This window comes from Schistocerca nitens, chromosome 4 (genome assembly GCF_023898315.1).
Source record: "Schistocerca nitens isolate TAMUIC-IGC-003100 chromosome 4, iqSchNite1.1, whole genome shotgun sequence".
NCBI lineage: Eukaryota > Metazoa > Arthropoda > Insecta > Orthoptera > Acrididae > Schistocerca > Schistocerca nitens.
Window position 1 is genome coordinate 223,982,347 of NC_064617.1, and position 26,117 is coordinate 224,008,463.

Here is a 26,117-nt window from a genome sequence, read left to right on the forward strand (position 1 = left end):
TTTCTTTATAATTTCCTGAATCTGTTTAACCAAATCGAAGAAGCCTGGAAATAGGTAATGTTCATCTCACAAGTAATTCAGAGTGCCCAGACTCACAGATCTCCATTATGTACACTGACTCTCAAGAGCAGTTCTAAATCTGTATTTCATTCCTTGTGCAAATCTTTCTTCTATTTATACAGTTCATGTCCTGATTTTACAAAATGAAACCGGCCTTGCACACTGCTTAATTTTAAGCATTTTCGTCCTCCTTCATTTAACTTAAAAATTTATCGCCTTTTCTGTCTCACTGAAAACTATTACTGTATATGTTTTCTTTGTGCTTAACGTACTCTATATTTGTTTTGGCCTTTAATTAGCATAACAATCATTGTTTGCACCACAATTCATGGAATTGCCTAAGTTATTTTCTGTTTTCTTCTAATGTTTTCATTATTTCTACCAAAATGTCGACATCATGGGAATGAATATCCAAGAAATTACCTAATAAATAACACTTATTGAGGCCTTCAGGAGAAGGATGTGATATCAGCTACATACCACGTTCTTCATATTTCATCTTTGCTAGGTTGAAAACATTAACTGAATTCCACACTAATTTGAAACTCTGGAAACTGCACAAAGACAGATGCTATTAACAGCCATATAACCAGTGGCGCATGCCAGTACTTAGTTACAGCCATCACCAAGAACATGTTCCATTCTATTGAGCACCCACCTCAACATTATTCACTTTCAGCAGCCACCACTATGGCCACAGACTGACCTTAGGGAAACACAAGGACCTTCTAGTTTTCTTATTGTAATTTATTTATTTATTTCAGTCTCAGGTCATGCAAGTTTCAGCTTATTATCAAGCCATCATAAGATGATTTGAAATGTTACACAGTCACTCAGGGGCTCTTCAGTTGATGCACAACTATGTAATTTCGTAATAAGTTAAAGCCAGTAATGATACCACTTGTATGACTCAAGGCTGAAATATGTAATTAAAAACTAACATCTGCTACATAATCAATTAATCATACCATGCTGATTCTCTGTTCACAACAAACAATTCACTTTGAAATAGTCAACTGCTTCCCTCTTCACCCTTCAGTATACTAATTATTACCACTGTGTCTTTATAAAACCAAGCAACAGCAGAAAATTCATTCAGTGGAACATTAAACACTTATCTTCCTTGTTTCCTTTTAGATAATCAGCAGCTGCTTAGCATAACTGATGAAGTAACAGCTTTTTTCAAAATAATGGCATTTTTGCCTGTTTTATTATGCTCACCTATAACAAGTGAAAGGACAAAGACAGTATGGATGTTAAATGTAATCAAAACACACACACACACACACACACACACACACACACACACACACACACACGCACACACTCTCTCTGTCTCCCTGTATTGTGGTATGTTGACTGCCAGCTGTAATATGACAGTTACATCCTTGTGTTAAAATTTAATTTGACTTGCTCCTCATTCATGGCAGGTGTTTTAGGTCTGTGTTGTTATTAAGGTCATTGTAAAAAAGATAAAAGAACTTTTTAAAATACAATATCAACAATTTATTTTATCAGCACAAGTATATATAAACAGTTTCTTGTCTTTAAAATTTGTCCTGAGTGCAGAACCTCTGGTAAAAAAGTAAAGACACAGAATTAAATGGCCACTGGTTTCAGAATCATATCCATGCACCATAACATATATATATATATATATATATATATATATATATATATATATATATATATATATATATACTTTTCTCACTAAATATTTATACATTTTTCATATATAAACAATGGTTTCTCCAGTCTCATAACACAGTTTATTTTAATAGTGCACAGAAGTTTTACTGCAATATTGGAAATCAATGTTCACATAAGCATGCTACATAATAAATGAGAGTTCATTTCATCAAAATGATCATTGCAATACTTCACCTACAGAATGAAACTAGCAACCTGAAATTAAAATCACTCAACACAGAACATTTTACAAAACTAGCTACATTAATATTGCGATTTTTTGAAACTGGAGCACAAGGAAGACAAAGTGAGCATCTTATGCAACAATGTTTTGTAATGAAAGCAGAAAATGCTTATTAATTTGGAACCCTTAAGAAAATGAATGTATCAGGTACATTTTTGCTTTAAAACAAAATTTAGACAATTATTTACAGAATGTTTGACACAGATATTAACTAATGAGACAGTGCTTTGCTTAAGCACTATTATGTACTAAGCACTACTTCTCGGGCTTTACCATAGTAATAGTAATAGAAAAAAATAGAAAAACCCTTTCATACTTTTGATAATCTATGAACTTCTATAAAATGGTAAATGAATAATAATGATATAATTTCAGTAATGAATGTATCAAATAATAGCATACCTACAGGCTCTCTTATGACTAACAACTGTGCATCCTTAAAATTAAGGTAAGTTCATTAAGTACATATATTCCTCATTTTTGTCCCAGAGATTCATCATAAGTAGGCATATCAGTGCATAAGGCTATTTTATGAGAGAGTATCATATTATCATTATTTTCATAAAAGCCATCTTAGAGATAACACAGTTACAAGAGATTTCTTTAACTGATATTGTTTTTCCTTAACTCTAACATTAAAGCTTTACTTTTCTCACAATGTGCGTGATTAACAGAATTATTACACAGATTTTAACAATAAATAATAGATGCAGCATTTTGAGGAAACACCAGTATTGTCTCACATTCAGAAGTTGTTAGGACCCGATGTTTACTCAGCTCCCTACAAGCGGAAGAGAAAGAGTGTTTACACCACAAAGCAAGTGAAAAGCTTAATCGTATTAATTTATCAAAATTACTCACAACTTCTAACACTGAACAAGTCTACATAAAAAGAAAATAACTGTGTACTCTCATAGAATTAATTCAGAGATACACAGTTTTGCAGATAAACATTACCTGAAACATGTTTAAATGTTTGTTGATAATGCAATAAATTAACTAGACACTTTTCTATGTATTACACTATCTATGGAATATCTGCCAATTCTCCTAATTTTGAGGACTGCGCCATACTTCACAAATATACAATGAGAAAATTCATATTCAGTTTGGATATCACTCTTTTGTTAAACTAAGGGGAGAGAGTTTATTTCAATGTAGCAAATGGAAAATTCAGTTGACAAAATTGTTAAAATTTCAAAGAAAGAGAGAAAAAAAAGTGGTCAATATTTACCTTCAGCAGGTGAATTCCTAGCATTGCCTCTCAATGTACATTATTAGTGATGTACCACCTTTCCAACCTTCTCCAACTGACCCATTTTTCAGTCATGAACAAGAAGTACACAGTTCCTACACTAAGATAACTGTTTTCCAGTTTAACACTTAGTACTGGCAATACTAGGAATTATGCTGTCTGAAGGTAAATATCAGCCAACCTTTCAATTCACTAGAAAATGTTAGGCTGAGAATGGCACACAAGATTTATCATAAGATAGTGGAGCCACCCCACTGAAGGATGGTTTTAGATTTTGATTTAGGTCCCTCTACACGGAAGTTATTAGCAAGACAAAAAAAATCTTATTGAATGAGTGGGCTTAAAACCTTTCAAGCCTTTACTTTTAATACATTAAAACAATAGTGACAGCTATCAGGGAAAATATGTCTTAGTTAAAGCCTTGATAAAAAATAAAGTATTTGAAACAGCAGTTTGGCTGGCTAAATGTACCTGACTAGCACAGAAACAGCACACTGATAAATGTTAAAACTGGCCTAATATAGGGAAGAGGCTGGAAATTACACAAAATTTAAAACCTGTTCTACTGTGACATAACAGTACCCCATAGAGATACGTGTTTGACAGTAACTTAACACGAACTTACTGTTGCAGTAATAGTAGGGCCATATTTAGCTCCTCTTGAAACTTCTCAGAATATGTAATACTAAACTTTAAAATATGACAAGAAACACCAATCATGTGTAAAGCAGAGTCATTCAAATTGCTTATTAATCAGGCTATAAATTGTGTGTATAAACATTGCAAAAATGCTAGTTTAAAACAAGTGGTCAGGGGAAACATTGTCTATTCAAGAATGCACCCCTCTGTGCATCTTTAAAGTGAGGACTTCTTAAGACACCACAGTACTGCAGGAGACATCACATAATACACTACTTATCCACGTTTGAATATGAAAAGGCAGGTTATAGTATGCTGGAGAGTGATCAGTGATGGAAAACTAAATTTCATTAAGTAGATAATGGGTAATGTTGGAGTAAGCACAGAGCATTCTAAAAATTATGTGAGCATAGTTTTGTACATGAAAGGGGATGAGAGACCATCTGCAGTTGCATAATTTTGTATGATACTGAGTCAAATTTTCTGTCACCATTTGCCTTGATCAGAATTGTAAAAAATCTGAGCACTCATATAAATTTACTTAAAATTTAGAAATCAATATATGCAAGAGCTGGTGAGGGCGACAGAGGGGGTACACTAAAGAATGGGGGGGGGAGGGGGGTGGGGTGAAGAAGAGGGGGGAGGGTGACAAAGCAGGAGAGGGTGGTGAAGAGTGGGAGGTGACAGAGAGAGAGAGAGAGAGAGAGAGAGAGAGAGAGAGAGAGAGACAGAGAGAGAGAGAGAGAGAGAGAGAGGAGCAAAGAGGGTGAGAGTGATAAAGTTGGAAAATGGGAGGGTGGCAAGGTGAAGGAGAGGATGATTATGTGGGGGAGGGTGGTGAGGAGCAAGAGGGTGACCAAGATAGAGGGGTGACAAACAGGGGGAGGGTGATGAGGTGGGAAAGAGGGTGGGTGACAAGGTGAGCGGTAGACTGGGTGAGGAAGGGGATGATTATGTTGAGGAGGGAAGACAAGGTGATGAAGGGGACGATCATGTGGGACAGGGTGACAAGTAAGAGGGTGAGATGTAGAGAGTAGTTGGGTGATTAGATGGAGGGAAAATGACAAGGATGAGCACGGGAAACTGAACAGCGCAAGGAGGAAATAATTAGGACGACACGGGAAACTGAACAGCACAAGGAGGAAATAATTAGGACGACAAGGGGAGTGGGTTGGAGGGGGTGAGTTAGAAAGTGTCAAGAATAAATATCTTGTAGATATATACAGGGTGTCCCATTCAAACCTCCCTGAAATGACAATAAAAAATGCACCACATTGTAGAGCATCTCAAAGAATTTATATTCCCATATCAGAAGCACCAAGTATCGTCACCAGAGAACAGCATGGTCACATGAAGTGAAAATGGAGACTCCACAGCAGCACACGCAAGCAGAAATAATTAAGGAATGGTATAGGAAGTTTCTGGCAACAGGAAGTGTTCTGAAACATTCTGGCAGTGCAAGTTATGGAGTTTCAGAAGAGACAGTGGAGGATATCAGACAAACATTTCTCAGAAGCCCACGTAAGTCAATTCGTCAAGCATCTAGGCAACTTGACAGACCTCGATCAACGTTGCATTGTGAAGTTCACCAACGTCTTTGTATGTGTGCTTACAAAGTGCAAATTCTGCAATATCTGATGGCCAATGACAATCCGCGCTGACAACAATTTGCTTCAGATATCAACACACGTTGATATGGATGCCAACTTCCTGGAAAGATGTTTATTCTCAGATAAGGCAACCTTTCATCTATCAGGAAGGATTAATAGGCATAATGTTCAGATTTGGGGTTTTCAAAATTCGCACGTTGTCACTGAACACATTCGTGACAGCCCTAAACTAAACGTCTGGTGCAGGCTAATGCACGACAGGATTGTTGGACCGTTCTTCTTTGTGGAACAAACAGTGAATGGGCCAGTGTATCTGGACATGTTGGAGCAGTTTGTGTACCCTCAGATACAAGACTTGCAACCCAACATCATTTTTCAACAAGATGGAGCACCACCACATTGGTCAACGGCTGTTCGCAAGTTCCTGGTTAGGAAATTTCCCAATCTTTGGTTCGGACGCGGCAGACCCATTGCCTGGCCACCACGTTCATCCGGCATTACGACGCTTGCTTTCTTCATGTGGGGATTCATGAAGGACAGGGTGTATGCAACCAAAGTGGACAATATTCCTACATTGTGACATCGTATCACTAACGCGACTGCAACAATAACAGAGGAAATGTTACAAAGAACTTGGCAAGAAATTGAATATAGACTCGACATTCTTTTTGCTACAAATGGTTCACATGTAAAGGGTGTATTGATGATAAATAAATAAATAAATAAATAAACAAATTCTTTGAGATGCTCTACAATGTGGTGCATTTTTCATTGTCGTATCTACTGTGTGTGTGTGTTTTCCAGGGTCTTTGAAATCAGGGAGGTTTTAGTGGGGCACACAGTATAAACTGTTAGCACATTGGGGACGTACTGGATATGTAATCAGCTACAATATGAAAACCTAAAGATTAGGATGACGTGATACAGGGAAACAACAGATTATCCTCTCCTCACAAGTATGAGTCCCAATCCTTCTCAAAGCACCCTTTCATTTGACAGTGATGGTTACAAGAAGAAAATACAACAATTCTAGTGAAAAAGTGTTATCTGCATTGAGTACAGAGACCTAATTAGATCACTAGCAGATCTCAGCAGAAGGGAAAATGGGTGAGAGTGTGGTGTACTGATCTAGAGATGTTCCCTTCTCTTTTTCTGATTGTCTAGGAGAGGCCAAGAAGGAAAAGAGCAAGGAAAGGAAAGTTGAAAGATGGAAGGAGTATACAGAGGGGCTATATAAGAGAAATGAACTTGGAGACAATATTATAGAAAGGGAAAAAAATGTAGATGAAGATGAGAAAGGAACTGCGAGAAGAATTTGACAGCACACTGAAAGACCTAATTGAAACAAGGTCCTCCTAGTAGATGACATTCTGTCAGAAGTACCACTATCCTTGGGAGAGCCAGCCAAAGAAAAACTATTCCACCTGCCCTGCAAGGTATATCAGACAGGCAAAACATTTGCAGACTTCAAGAAGAATGTAATAATTTGAATTACATAGAAAGCAGATGCTGACAGGTGTGAATATTATTGAACTATGGTTTAATAAGCCATGGTTGCAAAACAGTAATAAAAACTTGTTACGGAAATGAAACTAGTATAAACCAACATCAAGTAAGATTACTTTGAACTACTGAGAAATGTGTGGACATGTAAGGAAATACTGATCCTATGACTTCTCTTAGAAGATAGGTTAAGGAAATGCAAACCTATATTTATAACATTTGTAGACTTGGAGAAGGCAATATTATAAAAAAAGTCAGAACAATGTTGACTGGAATACACTCTTTGAAATTCTGAAGATAGAAGGGATAAAATACAGGGAGCAAAAGGCTATTTACAACTTGTACAGAAACCAGATGGCAATTGCAGAGTTGAGGGGCATGAAAAGGAAGCAGTGGTTGAGAAGGAAATGAGACAGGGTTGTAGCCTATCCCCAACGTTATTCAATCTATAAACTGAGCAAGTTGTATAGGAACCAAAAGAAGAATTTGGAGGAGGTATTAAAGTTCTTGGAGAAGAAATAAAAACTTCAAAGTTTGCCTATAACATTTAATTCTCAGAAAAGGACTTGGAAGAGCAGTTGAACACACAATGGGCAGCATCTTGAAAGGAGAATATGAGATGGACATTAACAAAAGCAAAACAATGGTAATGGAATGTACTCAAATTAACTTAGGAAATGCTAAGGGAATTAGATTAGGAAATGAAACACTATAAGTAGTAGATGAGTTTTGCTAGTGGGGCAGTTAAATAACTGATGATGGCCAAAATAGAGGAGATATGAAATGTAGAATGGCAATGTCAAGAAAAGTGTTTCTGAAAAAGAGAAATTTGATAACATTGAATACATATTTAAGAGTTAGGAAGTTTTTTCTGAAGGTCTCTGTCTGGGGCTTAACCTTGTATGGAAGTGAAACATAGACAATAAATAATCTCATTCCTGAGACATCACGGGATCACTAATTTATATTAGAAGGAAGTAAAAATTGTAGATGGAGACCAAGAGATGAATATGGAGTGTAGGTTCAAAAGGATGTAAGTCATTGTAGTTATTTGGAGATGATGAGGCCTGCACAAGAGAGAGCAGAGTGGAGAGCTGCATCAAACCAGTCTTTGGACTTAATGCTACAACAACAACAACAACAGCAGCAGCAACAACAGGAGAGGCTCATGAGATAGAAGAATCTGCAGGTTATTCTCATAAAATTTTAAAGCATAACAGAGGGTCAGTTGTACAGGTATAATGCTAACTTTTGCTGTGTACTTTTCTCCCCCTTCAAGTGATATAATCAGATTTGTGATGTGTACAGCTATACATTAATTTGAGATGTAGTGTTTGGTCTCAATGTGTATAAAACTAGTCTTGATGTGCCTAGGCACTACAGGTGAATTATCAAAAGAGTGATAACTGCAGAGCTTTGGAACTCATGGTTGAATATATTTTTAATTCGGTCAGTGTGGTGAATTATCAGAAGAGTGATAATTGCAGATCTTTATAACTCACAGTGGAATATATTTTTACTTCAATCAGTGTTCTGTTTTTATAAACCTCATTAATTTCCAAACTTCTCATATGTAATGTATCACTACAAGCAATCACCCGTGTAATAAGATTTTGGATACTGTTCCGATTCACCGTCTCACTGTGAATGAGTAGATCACAGATTATTTTCTCCAATTCTTTAAAAGAGCTTTAAAAGGGCTACTCTCCATAACATTTCATCTCTTTTTAAAGATGCAGAAAATGAAATTTTTTAAAGATTATGAGGTTTTCACCATTCACCCAATCTCATAAAGTGACAAACTGTACTCACAAGAGGTTGCTATACATTTAAATCATAAGATTAAGCACAGGCCATGTGTATCACATGTTAGTTGATCTTAGTACACAAGCAACATGGTGAAGAGATTAGTTCATGGTGGTACTAAGGAGGGTTTACAACAACTGCTAGAGAATGCAGTACTCTGTTTACAGATGACTGTCAATGAGTACTGTCACTATGAGACTTCATGCAAAACCATGAGCTCATTTCCCCCTGCACTTATCTCCAACTGATAAGAAAAAGATTATAATTAAAAGGTGTGTTAAGTGCTACTCAAGAAGAAAAAGAAGCGAAAGTGCATGCCAATATAAAATGTGTGATGTTGCTCTTCATTTAGAAGACTGTTTTGAAATCTACCATACCCAACAATCATATTAGCTGATATGTAAAACAATCTTGCTAGTTGATAATTATATCTGATTTCACAGTAACTATTAGGGTACTTAAATGAAATGTCACCGGTTTAATAAAGGGTTTATGTGAACTTTATTGAGTATCTTTTATATCTAATTGACTTCTCTAATCAAAGAATGTTATGTCTACATCTTGTACTTTTATCACAAAATCTTGGATGCAGTTCACAAGCTAAATAAATTATTTTTCATCTGCTGTGGTCTTTAGTTAGAGGACTGGTTTGCTGCACCTCTCCAAGTTAGTACACTCTGTACATGCCCCTTTACTTTCTGCATAACTACCACACCATACATCTGTTTAAACCTGCTTACTGTCCTTGGTCATCCTCTACAATGTTTACATTCTACACATCCATCCACTGCAAAATACATGAATCCCTTATGCTTCACGGTGTGTCCTATCAATCAATCCCTTCTTTTAGTCAAGTTGTGCCATAAATTTATTTTTCACCAAACTGATTCAGTACTTCCTCATTTGTTATTCAATCTGTCCATCTGATCTTCAGCATTCCTCAGTAGCACTACATTCCAAAAGCTTCTATTCTCTTCTTGTCTGAACTGTTTATTGCCCATTTTTCACTTCCATACAAGGTTGAATCACAGACAAATCCCTCCGGACAAGTCTTTCTAAGATTTAAATTGATATTAGATATTAACAAATTTCTCTTCTTCAGAAAAGCTTTTCTTGACATTGTGAGCCTTCATTTCATATCCTCTCTACTTTGGCCATCATCAGTTATTTAACTGACCAACTAGCAAAACTCATCTATTACTTGTAGTGTCTCATTTCCTAATCTAATTCCCTCAGCATTGCCTGATTTAATTCAGCTCCTTTCCATAACCTTTGGTTCACTTTAATTGATGTTCATCTTATATCCTCCTTTCAAGACACTACCCATTTTGTTCAACTGTATTTTCATATCCTGACAAAATTACAATGTGATCGTCAAATCTCAGAGTTTTTATATTTTCTCCTTGGTTTCCTTCACATCTTGCTCAAAATGTACAGACTGAATAACACATTGGGCACAGGCTACAACCCTGTCTTACTGCCTTCTCAACCACTGCTTCCCTTTCAACTGCAATCTGGTTTCTGTGCAAGTTGCAAATAATGGTTTGCTCCCAGTTTTTTGTCTCTATTTCCCTCAGTATTTCTTCTAAGATAAGTTGTTGTGTCAGTATTGCTTTGCATGTATCTAAATTTCTCCAGAACCCAAACTTGTTTTCCCCGAGGTCGGCTTTTATCAGTTTTTCCTTTCTGCTGTATGTAATTTGTGTCAATATTTTGCAACAGTGATTTATGACACTGCTGGTCTTGTATTATTCACACCTTTCAGCACCTGCCTTCTTTGAAACTGGAATTATTACATTCTTCCTGAATTCTGTGGGCATATTGCCTGTCTCATCTATCTTGCACACCAGGCAGAATAATTTTATCATGGCTAGCACTTTCAAGTTTCTCACTCATTGATTCTGAGGAAATGTTGTCTACTCCAGTGGTCTTGTTTGACTTAGGTCAGTCAGCACTCTGTCAAATTCTTCTCGCATTATCATATTTCCCCTCTGACCTTCACACACATCCAGAGATTTGTTTTCATTGTATAGATCCTCTATATGTTCCTATCAGCTTTCCCTTATTTGCTTACTAATGACTTGCGACCTGAGGTCTTGATATTCATACAGATTTTCTCTAAAGGTTTCTTTAATTGTTCTATAAGCAGCATCCATCTCTCCTCTGCTTATGCATGTTCCTACAACCTTGCATTTGTCCTGTGGTCAGTCCCACTTAGCCATTGTGCCCTTTCTGCCAGTCTTATTTTTTAGATGCCAGTATTCTCTTTTGACAGCTAAATTTTTGTATTTCTCCTTTTGTCAAATTCAATATCTCATATGTTATCCAGGGATTTCTACTATGCCTTGTCTTTCTCTACCTATGTGATCCTCTGCTACCTTCCCTGTTTCGTCTCTCAAAGCTATCCACTTCTCTTCTACCATATTCCTTTCCCCTGCTGTTACCTAATGACAAACTTGTAACTCTTAGCAACCTTTGGTTCTTTGAACTTCTTTGGGTCCCATCTTCTTAATTTCCTATCTTTCTGCAATGTTGTCAGGTTTAATTGCAATTGACAGCCAATAACTTATGGTCAGAGTGCACATCCTCCCATGGAAATATTTTACAGTTTAAAACCTGGCTTCGAAATCTCTGTCCTACCATTTATTAGTCTTCAGGTCCCTTACACGTATGCAAGGGTGTAAAGCTAGTTTGCCTCCATGGCAGAAGGATACACAAGCAGCCTGAGTGACACTAAATGAACTAGAAAATGCTGGCGGTCAGACGATCTTGCGATCTCATGACCATAATACACATTCCATGTATCTCAAAAAGCAAACATGTTGTCAGACCAAACAAATGGTTCTTCTTAGGACCTACTGACCAGAAAACTCAGATACTCAGCCCAAATTTATCACATTAATATAGAAAACATATGCCAATGCCTATCAAAACTGTAAAAAAATAACATTGACCTAGTTGTCATGCTGGAAACTCATAGTGAAATGGAAGACCAACTATATCGATACTGATACTGGCAAGAAATCAAAATATGACATAAATGGCTGTAACTTTTGACTCCATTGACACAAAAACTGAAATTGTTTACACCACCAAAAGGCTATAGATTTTGCTATGTAACATAAATTCTCATTTTGTTTAGTCTCCCTGTTCCTGAGAAAAAGAGGTCTTAACAGGTGGACAGACAGACAGATAACAAGCCTTTTTTTCATGTGATATAATTACAAATTAACAATTTTCAAATTTTTTTCCCCTTCACTTGTCATGTGGAACCTTGCTTTCTGCATATTTCGTGATTCTATACCATTGGGAAGTACCCTATAGAATTTGACGAGGGAGTTTGTGAGACTCAAAATATGTGACATACATGGCCATATCTTTGGATGGTACTGGTATAGAAGCATAAATTTTTGATGTCACCAAAGCCTTACTATGTGATGTAAATTTCAACTTGATATTTCTATCCATTCCTGACAAAAAAAAGGTTCTCAAGAGTCAAACAGACAGACTGGCAACAAAGTGATCCTACAAAGCTTCTATTTTTACCAACTGAGGTACTGAAGCCTAAAAATGGGAAAAATACCAGGTAACGATTCCTAGGTGCTATATACCATCCACCATATGGTATAGCAATGTACATTTAAGAAGATACAGCAAATGCCTCTCATTTATACACCTACTGATGGTGAAATTCATAATGTTATTGTAGAAATTGGCTCATTTACTCAAGCAGCCATTCCTGGTCAGTCCAAGTTATCCACACACTTTCTCAATACTGCTACATATCTGGGTGACTATAACAGTTACCACAAGCAATGGAAATACAGAGACTGTGGCAATATTGGGAACATACGTCTAGATCTACATCCATACTCTGGAAACCACTGGGAGGTGCATGGCAGAGGGTACACCCCATTGTACTAGTTATTAGGGTTTCTTCTTGTTCCATTCACATATGGAGTGCAGGAAGAATGATTGACTGAATGCCTCTGTGCATGCAGTAATTATTCTAATCTTATGCTCATGATCCCTATGTGAGCAATACATATGGGGTTATTGTATATCCCTAGAGTAATAATTTAAAGCTAATTCTTGAAACTTTGTAAACAGACCTTCTCAGGGTAGTTTATGTCTTTGTTCAAGAACCTGCCAGTTCTTTTCTTTTAGTATCTCTGTAACACTCTGCATTAAGCAAACCTGTGACCATTCATGATGCCCTCCTCTGTATATATTCAATAACCCCTGTAAGTTGTATCTGGTACAGGTCCCACACACTTGAGTAATATTCCAGAACCAGTCGCATGAGTGATATGTAAGCAACCTCTTTTGTAGATTAATTGCACTTTCCCAGTATTCTCCCAATAAACTGAAGTCCACCACCTGCTTTACCAATGAATGAACCTATGTGATCATTCCATTTCATATCAGTTGCACCAGGTATTTTTAGAGTTTTCCAACTCCAACAGTAACTCATTGATATTATTTTCATTTTGTGAAGTGCAAAATTTTACATTTCTGAACATTTAGAGCAACACATTGAAGTCTTATCAAGATCTGACTGAATATTTATGCAGCTTATTTTAGACAGCACTTCATTATAGATAACTGCATCATCTGCAAAAAGCCTGATTTCACTATTAATGTTGTCTGCAAGGTTATTAATATTCATCATAAACAGCAAGGTACCAACACACTTCCCTGGGGCTCACCTGAAGTTACTTGTACATGCCATGAAGACACTCTATCCAAGACAACATTCTGTGTCCTCCCTATCAAAGAGTCCTCAATCCTGTCACAAATTTCACTTGATACCCCCTTGTGATCATACTTTTGACAATAAGCATATGTGCAGTACTGAGTCAAATGCTTTTTGGAAATCAAGAAACACTGGATTTACCTGGCTGCCTTGATCCAAAGCTTTTAGTGTGTCACGTGAGATAAGTGCGAGTTGGGTTTCACAAGATCAATGTTTTTGAAATCCATGCTGGTTGGCATTGAGGAGGTCATTCTGTTCAAGATGCCACATCATGTTTGAGCTCAGAATATGTTATACGTTTCTACAACAAATCGATGTCAAGGATACTGGATGGTAGTTTTGTGGACCACTTCTACTACCCTTCTTGTAGACGGGTGGCCATGGTGTTTTGTTCAAGGATCTATGATAGATTATAGTTTTAAGAGGGGCTAATTCAAGCTGCAAATTAAGTATAGAATCTGACAGTGATTCCATCAGGGCCTGGAACTTTGTTCAACTTTAACAATTTTAGCTGTTTCTCAACACCAGTGACACTAATACTTATTTCATGCATCTTTTCAGTGGTACAGGGATTAAACTGGGCAATTCTCATGGGCTCCTTTGTAAAGGAACATTTGAAAACAGAGTTAAGCATTTCATCTTTTGCTTTGCTACACTAAAGTCAGAAAATTTAGACATGGAGATGAAATCCCAAAAGGGGGGTCAAAACACACAAAAAGAAAGAGAATAGGCAAGAGGAACAAAATTGCAAGGAATACAGGGAACCAGTTGAATAGCCAGGTTGTCATAAATCAGAACATTGAGAGAGCAGAAGGAGCAGTCAGTGGGGAAGGAGCAAGGATGGGGAGGGAGGAGCACGGTGAAGGAAATGCAGCCCAGGAAGGAAGAATGGGCTGCAATAGCTCGGGGCCCCATCTGCGTCACACATGAACTCACAAACGAACCATGAGCTCCCTGGAGGGTGTAATTCTTTAGTGAGCATTTTACCTTTTTCCACGGCCCACTCAGGTGAAATATTCTAGTAGCTTGAAAGGGGCATCTGTATCTGCTTCTACGCACATAGTTTGAGGCAAATCAGTGTCCCTAGTGCTACGTCCTCCTGTTGGAGTAGATCTACCTGTTCAAATCTCACTTCTCCAAGTATGTATTGGAAAGGAGCCTCTTTAGCTGATCCTCTACAGAAAACACTTTCATAATGAATTTTCTTATATATTCACTTATTTTTACCACTATTTACGGCTTTTTCACTTACAAGGGTAGTATTTGTAACTACAATCAATACATTAATTTTACAAATATAAACTGTTTAAATACATTTAAATTTATAATTAATGGTTTAACACTGCAAGGAATAAAATAAAATGGAAAAAATAATAAATAAATGTTGGTAGCTGAGGAATCAAACCCGAGCCAATGACTTGCCAGTCAGTGCACTAGGCCACTCTGCCACGGCAATGTTACAACTGCTCCTCTAAAATCCCTCATACTTCATGCTTGCACAACACGTTACATGCAATTTCAAAGAAAAATACTGATTTTAAGCTGTGAACAACATAGCACTCATAGCGCTGGAAATGAGTGTAATATCACATTTTATTACTGAAATAACTGTGTTAGATACTATGCTGTGTGTGGGAACCAAAGATGTTACTCCTTGCATAAAAAAAGTGAACATTATCATTGTATTATCTCTGTTTTTTTTTACTATCTCTATTGTTAAATTTTAATGACTCCAATTTTGTTCTTGCTCTGATCAAGACGAAGGGAACTTTTAATTGTAAATATTACATATTACAATTCGATAGTAAAAGTTGTATCCAAGGAAGAAATAAACAATCGTCTCCCCCTTTGTCTGTCAAAAGACGTGCCTCACACCACCCTGCTATCCCCTCTTTGCCTCGTGCATTCTTCCCTGCTCCCTCCCCACATCCATCAACCCAGGAAACTACCCTCAATAATCAGTAATCAACAGTCAGTCTCTCTGCAGCTACTGGTATGAGCATTTTGATGCCTGTGTTGCAAGTGTAGATGTGAATGTGTGTACGTTTTATCCTTTTCCTGCTATTCCACCAACAAAATGAAATAAACTCTGTATTTGCTGCCAGTTACCACATAGTGTTTATCACCTATTGTGTGTTTTGTATGTCCCCACATAATTTTTTTTATCATCAGATGTACTATCCATGTAATTCTTTGTTGACTAATGGTATGTACACCAGATGCCAATAAATAAAAATGAACATGTCAGGACCATTCCAGAGTATTTAGTATGGTACAATTTTGAGCTTTCTACATTCTGTTACCAATCTTCTTGGGTATAATATTACTTGGAGAGACAGTACTTATATCCAATAAATTGTCCTAATCTCAGTCTTTTGTCTTCAATTTTTAGAAGAACTCTTGGACAATTTTCAACAGTAAACCCCACTGTCTGGGGTTTGCCAACTTCAAGCTCCAGTCTCTGAAATTCTTCATGCTAAGAGAACAAGTTTAGCTTGTATTTGACTTCTGTTTCACTGCATAGCATTACATCATTGGGGGAAAAAAGACATCAAAATTAGGTGTTGACTCTTATTTTCATTATTTTAAAAACTTTATCCATTATGATAATAATTAGGAGTGCTGAGAGAACTTCTTGGTTGAAGACCTCTCTTTGTTCTGAACAAATCTGATATTCTATTCTAGACATATATTCAGCACTTGACGTCACCATATAATCATTGTACTCTTCCTACAGTGTTCTGAGACACTTTCTTATGCTTCAAATATTCTCATATATGTTTATGTAATACAAAGGGTGTATCAATAAGAATCATCCAATCTGGCACGTCTGTATTTCTGAAACTAATAAACATATACAATTAATTTTGTTTTCTGATGAGTGGGAAACTCAAAAAGTTTTTTCATACCTTTTCATAGGTTTACAATATGCCCCCCCCCCCCCCCCCCCCCCCCCCCCGGTTGAGATGTGTGGCATATGACAGAGCAGTGTTTAGATTGTTCCCACGCTGCTGCAAGTGTGTAATGAATTACAGCTTCCACAGTTGCTGTTATGCAATGTCTCAGTTCATTCATTGTTGTTGGTAATGGAGGCCACTCTATTTAAATGGAATGTTGCCTCATCACTAATCACTAAGTGTGGAAGAAAACTGTCATCCTCCATCTTGCCAAGAACGAAATTACTGAACCACACACATTGTTGTTGGTTAACTTCACAAAGAGGTTGCTGTAGCTGAATTTTGTATGGTTTCATGCGTACACATCAACGCAACACATGCCAGATGGACATTGTGGGCATGCTGATGGTGGTGGTGGTGGTGGTGGTGGTGGTGGTGGTTAGTGTTTAACGTCCCGTCGACAACGAGGTCATTAGAGACGGAGCGCAAGCTCGGGTTAGGGAAGGATTGGGAAGGAAATCAGCCGTGCCCTTTCAAAGGAACCATCCCGGCATTTGCCTGAAATGATTTAGGGAAATCACGGAAAATCTAAATCAGGATGGCCGGAGACGGGATTGAACCGTCGTCCTCCCGAATGCGAGTCCAGTGTGCTAACCACTGCGCCATCTCGCTCGGTTGGGCATGCTGAGCTGTCAAACTGCACAGCGAACGGATTTCTGCAGACTTCTTGTGAAACTATGGCAGATGCATTCGATGTCTCTGTCAGACATTCAGGGATTTGCCTTTACACAAACAACCTGTTTCTTGGAATTGTTCATGCCATCGTCTAATGCTCTGTGATGTAGAAGTATCTACACCATACCTAGTATGTAAGCCATTGAATAGTTGTTACTAACCTGCAATGTGCAAAATGCTGAACACAAAACGCTTTCTGTTGCCCTGACACCATTTTTATTATAACTGAAGTGTTCGATCCACATGCACCTATAGACTTAATTCAGATGGTTCCAGATGTGAAAATGTACTGCCATGCCATAATGCTGGAACCACAATCCATGCCAAATGTCCAATGGCACATTTTTCGCGCATTCGTCGCAGGAATGTCAAGTACCTGGCACCCATTATGTGGAGAGGGATGATGTATGGCCCAAGCACACTGCAAAAACCTGGAAATACACCAATGCTGAAGGTGTGCTGAAATCTTTGTGTACACATGGCTTTGTGGTTTTCTCGATCCCAAATGTCACTATTTCAAACATTCAATGCACTTCATTAGTAAACAAAATTCACCTTGGAATTTGCAGAAAATCCACACTACATTGAAAAACTAAGTACAGAAACTGACATGTAGCACAAAATCTGACAGGAGCATGGCGTGTAACTTCTGAGGGCGATATGGGTGAAATTGCTGTTCATGCAGAAAACGCCAGATGGACCAGAGAGATACATGCAAGTCACGTCCAACATCTCAAGGACTTGTCGATGGGTTCTCTTCAACTTCAGGAGCACTTCCTCTTGCAATATGGCAGCATGCTGCCTTCCTGAAGCACAACAGTTTGCTCTATCGCTTGTGAATTTCCCACTTTCCTGCAGCTGTTGTTCTGCTCTGGCAAACATGACATGAGATGAGATGGAGTCACACGATTTGGAAAGTACTTGTGATACAGACAGTGAGTTTCTCTTCCGTCATGGGAAGCTTCACCATAAATCAGCAACATATTATTGTACACTACAAATGTGTACTCAGGCATCCTGTTACTGACGCATCACCACGAAGCATGGAAACAAGGCAGATGGAAACAGAGGATATCACGTGACATCACATCATTCTATCATTCGTGAATATGGGCAGCCTACCATAACAGGTGATCTATGTAAAAAACATCTAGCATGCAACTGAGCAGCTCTTGTTTTTCTTGTAACATGGAAATGAACTGTTTCTGAACATGGGTTCCTATGTAAAACTTGATCTACTAAGTCCCCTCTACAACACCCAGAAGTAACATGAATTGTGAAACACGCTGTACATTTCAACAATCCACTTACTATAAAACTGAGACAAGTACTGTCACTTCATGTAGCAGGTAATATAATTGGAAAAATAAGTATGAACCCAATGCTGGACTTCAACTTCAAACAATACACTAGTGGAAAATGAAAAACAAACACCCTTGAAAACACAATGGAAACAATACTTGAATGGGACAACAGTAGACATGAGAGGCAATGGTTCAAGGTACCACGCTACTATTGGAAAACGAACTACCAACTGAACATGAAAACACGGACCTCATAAAAATTGTATCTGATTTGCTCAAACAGTTGTTTGTTGTTTTGAGCATCCTCCAGCTTTACTAGGCATTATAGATGTGTCATGACACTATGAAAGACTGAATTTCAATGATGTCCTTATGACCCAGAAGAGGCTGTGTAGTTCTTCTGAAGTATTTCCCCAAATATAAGACACAAGGTGTCTGTATTTGCACCAGTCATCTAAGGAAAATGCACATACTACTGCCACGGGTTCAGATACCATCAGTATACATACTGTAACCTGGAGAAATGTTCCCCATCACATGTAACTGTAGCCAAGTTGCATCCAAAGTGTAAGCGGAGGCCAACAGAAACCATCTGCGGAAAGTTGGGCCATGAAGAAGTGTGTCACTTGCCAGGCTTCTCATCATAAATCATCACCATGCAACTCACTTTTGACTGTGAAATGATAGATACAGCTGTAGAGATTAGCAGTGAAAAGTCTTGTTTAGTGACAAGAGCAGATCCAAATTCTGATTTGGCATCAGCAATAATCATCCAGGAGAGTAGTTACTAACAAAATCTGTGAGGCAGTGACGAAGAGGGTCACTAGCAACTTCTTTTCAATAGATACTACAGTTGAACTGAACTTTTGGATGGATAACTTTTTTGTCAAACTGACTGTCCACAACCTAAATTGTCTCAAACTGGACAATTCCATGAATCATGATACAGGGAGCCATAGCCAATAACGATTGTGCATCTCTGCTGTTTTTTGAGGGAACACTGAGCTGTGCAAGATACATCCATAACATTATCCAAGTCCATTCTTTTGACATTTCTACACTGTCCGGAAGATGAGCTGTACCAGCAGGGCAATGCCTGTGCACATATATTTTGTGTCATCTGTTTGCCTTCAAGTAGTTAACTACTCCTAAAGGCAGAAGAATCAGCAATGATCAATGGTATGAGGATGCAGAAGGCAACAGAAACTGCTGCATTAAAAACACACAATGTGTACCCACAGGAAGGGTGGCTTGCAATTAAGAACAGAGATTGGAATATGTAACTAGAAAATAACTAAGGACAGTGTGTGTGTGTATAGGCATTCTGCTTTTACTCACACAATCATTAGCATCTGCCACTCCTTTCAGAAGCTCCATCTCCCAACAAATATGCAGGTTTGTAGGCTTCCTTTCCATCATTCGTTTGGAAAAGCAGTGCTGGATTGGGAGCAGTATTACTGCGACCTCCTAGAGATGTGTAGCTGGACAAGAAAGACATAGAAAATTAAAGAAATAAAATATTTGAAAATAATACTTTCCTTATGAAATCAATGTATACTACTTTATCTAGCAGGCAGGAACATAACTGCACAAGAATTAATGGAAGAATCTAGCATGTTAATAATGTTGCTTATTTTTTTAAACACTGCACATGTCTTATGAGACACAAGATACCTGTAATGTTATGCTAATTTTGTTTCTAAAGAATCTCTTGCCTTTCATAAGCAAAGTGAAAAACATTCATTCACCATCTTAAATATAGAAACAACAACAACAACAACAGTAGTCCACATCACAGCTTGCTCAATTTTTATGAGTCTGAATAAAATAAAATAAATACATAATTTAGAAATCACTCTGAATATGTATTACTATGTACAGTTATTATGGATATTTGTGGATCTTCTTGAAAATTCTCGATTTTTTCATACTTAAAGCGTTATCTGTTTTTAAAAATTAGAATTTTTCACATGCGCTGTTTTGGTTGCACTCAAGAGTTGAGGGCATCATATTAAAAAACATACAGGAAAATCTAGAGTGTCTAGCAAGTGAATACAAGAGAAGAAGTTAGAGTAACAATATTATGAAAAGGATAAATGGTACTCACCATACAGCGGAGAAGCTGCTTCATAGATAGGTACAACAAAAAGACTGTCAGAAAATGAACTTTCGGCCAACAAGGAGACAGAAAATATACACACACTCACACAAACACAACTCTCACACACAAAAGGGTACAGTCTCTGGCTGCTGAGGTCACACTGTGAGCAACCACACATGATGGCAGATGCAACCAGTTTAAGGGTGTAAGGAGGAAGCGGAGGTGGGCAGGGGGGGGGGGGGGATAGCAGGGTATGGGTGGGGGATGGTAAAATGCTGGTTGTCGAAACTTGTGGATGCGGTGTGGACAGGGTAGAGCAGCTAGGAGCAGTCGGGAGGTCAGACAGAGGGAGGGGGGAGGGGGGGGTGTTAGCTGTGGAGGAGAGATGTAAAGAGACTGAGTACGTTGGTGGAATAGAGGACTGAGTAGTGCTGGATTGGGAACAGGGAAAGGGCTAGAGGGTAAGGACAAAGACTAACAAAGTTAGAGGCCATGAGGGTTACGGGAAGGTAGGATATACTGCAGTGAGAGATCCCACCTGCGCAATTCAGAAAAGATGGTGTTAGTGGGAAGGATCCACATGGCAGAGGCTGTGAAGTAGTCACTGAAATGAAGAATGTTCTGTTGGGCAATGTGCTCAGCAATGGTGTGGTCCAGCTGTTTCTTGACCACAGTTTGTCGGTGGCACTCATGCAGACAACAGCTTGTTAGTTATCATGCCCACATAAAATGCAGCACAGTGGTTGCAGCTTAACTTGTAGATCACATGACTGGTTTGACAGGCAGCCCTGCCTTTGAAGGGATATATGTTGCTTGTCACCTGACTGGAGGATGTGGTAGTGGGAGTAAGTATGGGGCAGGTCTTGCATCTAGGTCTATTACAGGGATATGAGCCATTAGGCAAGGGGTCGGAAGCAGGAGCTGTGTAGGGATGGATGAAGATATTGTGTAGGTTAGGTGGACAACAGAATACCACTGTGGGACAGGTGGGAAGTATAGTTGGTAGAACACTCCGCATTTCAGGACACAATGAAAGACAGTCAAAACCCTGGTGGAGAATGTGATTCAGTTGCTCCAGTCCGGGTTGGTACTGACTCATGAGGGGAATGCTCGTCTGTGGCCAGATGGTAGGAATTTGGAGGTGGTGGGTGACTGGAGAGATCTCTTTTTGTACAAGGTTGGCAAGGTAGTTATTATCTGTGAAAGCCTCACTGAGTGCCTCGGTGCATTTCAAGAGGACCGCTCATCACTACAGAGATGGCGGCCCCTGGTGGATGGGCTGTGTGGAAGGGACTGATTGGTATGGAATGGGTGGCTGTGTTGGAGTTGGGGCACTTCCAGTGGTTGGTACATGTGATATGGATGGAGGTACTAATGTAGCCATCTTTGAAGTGGAAGACAACATTAAGGAAGGTGGCTTGTTGGGTTGAGTAGGAACGAGTGAAACAAATGGGGGAGAAAGTGTTGATGTTTTGGAGGAATGTAGATAGGGTGTCTTCACTCTCGATCCAGATCATGAAACAGGTGTGGTGTTTGGGATTATTGATGTTTAGAACGGATTCCTCTCACCCTCGATCCAGATCATGGAGATGTGATCAATGAATTTGAACCAGGTGCGAGATTTGGGATCTGGATGTTTAGAAAGCATTCCTCTAGATGGCCCATGAATAAGCTGGTGACGAATCTGGGATATGGGAAAAGGCACTCGCAAGGCATCATCCTATGCCACCCCATTCATGGGTTATCTAGAGGAATCTTTCTTGAACACTTAGAATCCCAAACCCCTCACCTGGTTAAGATTCGGATGACATCTTCATGATCTGGACCAAGGGTGAGGACACCCTATCCACATTCCTCCAGAACCTCAACACCTTCTTCCCCATTCACTTCACCTGGCTTTACTCAACCCAACAAGCCACCTTCTACAATGTCGACCTCCACCTCAAAGACACTCCGGGATGATGATGGCATTGAAACAGAGGATGACGTGTAAAGCTGAAATACTAAACACCTTTTTCCAAAGCTGTTTCACAGAGGAAGACCGCACTGCAGTTCCTTGTCTAAATCCTCACACAAACGAAAAAATGGCTGACATTGAAATAAGTGTCCAAGGAATAGAAAAGCAACTGGAATCACTCAACAGAGGAAAGTCCACTGGACCTGACGGGATACCAATTCGATTCTACACAGAGTATGCGAAAGAACTTGCCTCCATTCTAACAGCCGTGTACCGGAAGTCTCTAGAGGAACAGAAGGTTCCAAATGATTGGAAAAGAGCACAGGTTGTCCCAGTCCTCAAGAAGGGTCGTCGAGCAGATGCGCAAAACTATAGACCTATATCTCTGACGTCGATCTGTTGTAGAATTTTAGAACATGTTTTTTGCTCGCGTATCATGTCATTTCTGGAAACCCAGAGTCTACTCTGTAGGAATCAACATGGATTCTGGAAACAGTGATCGTGTGAGACCCAACTCGCTTTATTTGTTCATGAGACCCAGAAAATATTAGATACAGGCTCCCAGGTAGATGCCATTTTCCTTGACTTCCGGAAGGCATTCGATACAGTTCCGCACTGTCGCCTGATAAACAAAGTAAGAGCCTATGGAATATCAGACCAGCTGTGTGGCTGGATTGAAGAGTTTTTAGCAAACAGAACACAGCATATTGTTATCAATGGAGAGACATCTACAGACGTTAAAGTAACCTCTGGCGTGCCACAGGGGAGTGTTATGGGACCATTGCTTTTCATAATATATATAAATGACCTAGTAGATAGTGTCGGAAGTTCCATGCGGCTTTTCGCGGATGATGCTGTAGTATACAGAGAAGTTGCAGCATTAGAAAATAGTAGCGAAATGCAGGAAGATCTGCAGCGGATAGGCACTTGGTGCAGGGAGTGGCAACTGACCCTTAACATAGACAAATGTAATGTATTGCAAATACATAGAAAGAAGGATCCTTTATTGTATGATTATATGATAGCGGAACAAACACTGGTAGCAGTTACTTCTGTAAAATATCTGGGAGTATGTGTGCAGAACGATTGGAAGTGGAATGATCATATAAAATTAATTATTGGTAAGGCGGGTACCAGGTTGAGATTCATTGGGAGAGTCCTTAGAAAATGTAGTCCATCAACAAAGGAGGTGGCTTATAAAACACTAATTCGACCTATACTTGAGTATTGCTCATCAGTGTGGGATCCGTGCCAGATCGGGTTGACGGAGGAGATGGAGAAAATCCGAAGAAGAGCGGCGCGTTTCGTCACAGGGTTATTTGGTAACTGTGATAGCGTTACAGAGATGTTTAGCAAACTCAAGTGGCAGACTCTGCAAGACAGGCGCTCTGCATTGTGGTGTAGCTTGCTCACCAGGTTTCGAGAGGGTGCGTTTCTGGATGAGGTATCGAATATATTGCTTCCCCCTACTTATACCTCCCGAGGAGATCACGAATGTAAAATTAGAGAGATTTGAGCATGCACGGAGGCTTTCAGACAGTCGTTCTTCCCGTGAACCATACGCGACTGGAACAGAAAAGGGAGGTGGCTTGCGGAGTATAAATGTAGATATAGATGTAGATGGCTACATCAGTACCTCCACCCACACTAAACCTACAAACCACCACAATATCTCCACTTCAACGGCTGCCACCCATTCCATTCCAAGAAGTCCCTTCATACAGGCTAGCCACATGTGGCCGTTACATCTTTAGTGATGTGCAGTCCCTCTTAAAATACACCAAGCGTCTCATTGAGGCCTTCACAGACCATAATTACACTCCCAACCTTGTAAAAAACATATCTCCCTTGCCTTATCTCTCCAGTCACCCACCACCTCCCAAACTCCTGCCATCTGGCCACAGAGGAGCATTGCCCTCATGACATAGCATCACCCAAGACTAGAGCAACTGCATCATGTTCTCCACCAGGGTTTCGACTCCTTCTGTCGTGCCTTGAGATGTGGAATGCCCTGTCCACTATACTTCTCACCCATCCCACAGTGATATTCCACTGCCCACCGAACCTACACAATATTCTGATTCATCCCTAACAACTCCTGCTCCCAACCTTGTGTCTCATGGCTCATATCCCTATAATAGACGTAGTTGCAAGACCTGTCCCATACATACTCCCACTACTACCACCACCACCACCACCACCACCACCTACTCCAGTCTGGTCAAAAGCATCATCTATCCCGTCAAAGGCAGGGCTACCTTTTAAACCAGTCATGTGCCTGTCCCATCTGAATCCTTCCCACTAACACCAGCTTTTCTGCACAGCGCAAGTGGGAACTCTCCCTGCAATATATTCTATGTTCCCGTAACCCTCCTGACCTCTACATTTGTTAGTCTTTGTCCTTACCCTACTGCCATTCCAGTACTACACAGTCCTCTATTTCACCAACGCACCCAGTCTTTTTACCTCTCCCATTTCCTGCTACCCCCCCCCCCCCCCCTGCCCTTTGTCTACCTTCCCAACTGCACCTGGCTGCCCTAACCTCTCTCCAACTCATCCACATGCTCCCAGAAGCAGCACTTTATCATCCCTCAGCCCTAACCTGCTATCCTTCTATTCCCCCTCCCTGCCCCAGCCTCTTTCTTATGCCTACCACCCGGTTGCGTCTCCCATCATGTGCAGCTGCTCGCAGTGTGGCCTCAGTAGTCAGAGTTGTGGTCTTGTGTGTGTGAGTTGCATTTGTGTGGGTGCATGTGTATGTTCTATCACTGATGAAGGCCTTGTGGCTGAAAGCTCTTTTTCTGACAATCTTTTTGTTGTGCCTATGTGCGACTCAGCATCTTCACTAAATGGTGAGTAGCAACTACCCTTTTCATAATATTGTTACATTCCATCCTGGATTTTCCTTTGTTGAAAAGAAGTTAAAATATATTTAGTACACAAAAATATCAGAAATTTCTAAAATAAAATTTAATTAACTCCCTGATTTGTTTAGCTGAACCACTGACTGCAGATTGTACAGATATAATATGTATTTCTGAACCTCGTTTGAACACTGAAGTAGTAATGTGCAAATATGGGTAGATACAGTTTAGCATGCACTTAGTCTCGGTCAAGGAAGGGGAAAGGAGAATTTGCCACCTACGTTTGTAAAGAATAAAATGTTTTTTAAAAAAAAAATTGACATCCCTAGGTTCTGTAGTGATCAACAATTAGAGGCTTGTGGACACAAGTAGTCATTCATATTAAGTTAGTAACAATTAAACAATTAACAACTAAACTTAAAGTTAGTAACAATTAAACTTCAGACTTTCAGTTGCTGAAATGCAATAAAAAAAGGTGCAAAAAAGGTGTGACACTAGGTAAAAAAGGTGCTAATTACAAATGCGAAAATTTATTATGGAATGCATACACAGGGTGTCTCACAAGGAACAGCCAGTGTTCAGGGATATGACAGGAATGATCATTTAATGCAAAAAATCTAGTAAACATGGTCTCTAAGATGGATACTTATGATCTATAAACACTTGTTCATCTTTGATACTGTGAAACATCTCTTCT

General features: G+C 39.2%; 1 protein-coding gene across 1 annotated transcript in view; it reads right to left on the minus strand.

Annotated features, from left to right (window-relative positions):
* Positions 1–1,756: 1,756 nt before the first annotated feature.
* The window catches only part of LOC126251649 (FAD synthase-like), an 87,280-nt gene continuing 62,919 nt past the window's right edge, over positions 1,757–26,117 (minus strand). Inside the window, exons 5-6 of the mRNA XM_049952203.1 lie at positions 19,837–19,979; positions 1,757–2,774 (exon numbers count right to left, since the gene is read on the minus strand). Of these exons, the coding sequence (XP_049808160.1) occupies positions 19,844–19,979 (136 nt within the window). The 3' untranslated portion in view covers positions 1,757–2,774; positions 19,837–19,843. The remainder of the gene's footprint in view (positions 2,775–19,836; positions 19,980–26,117) is intronic.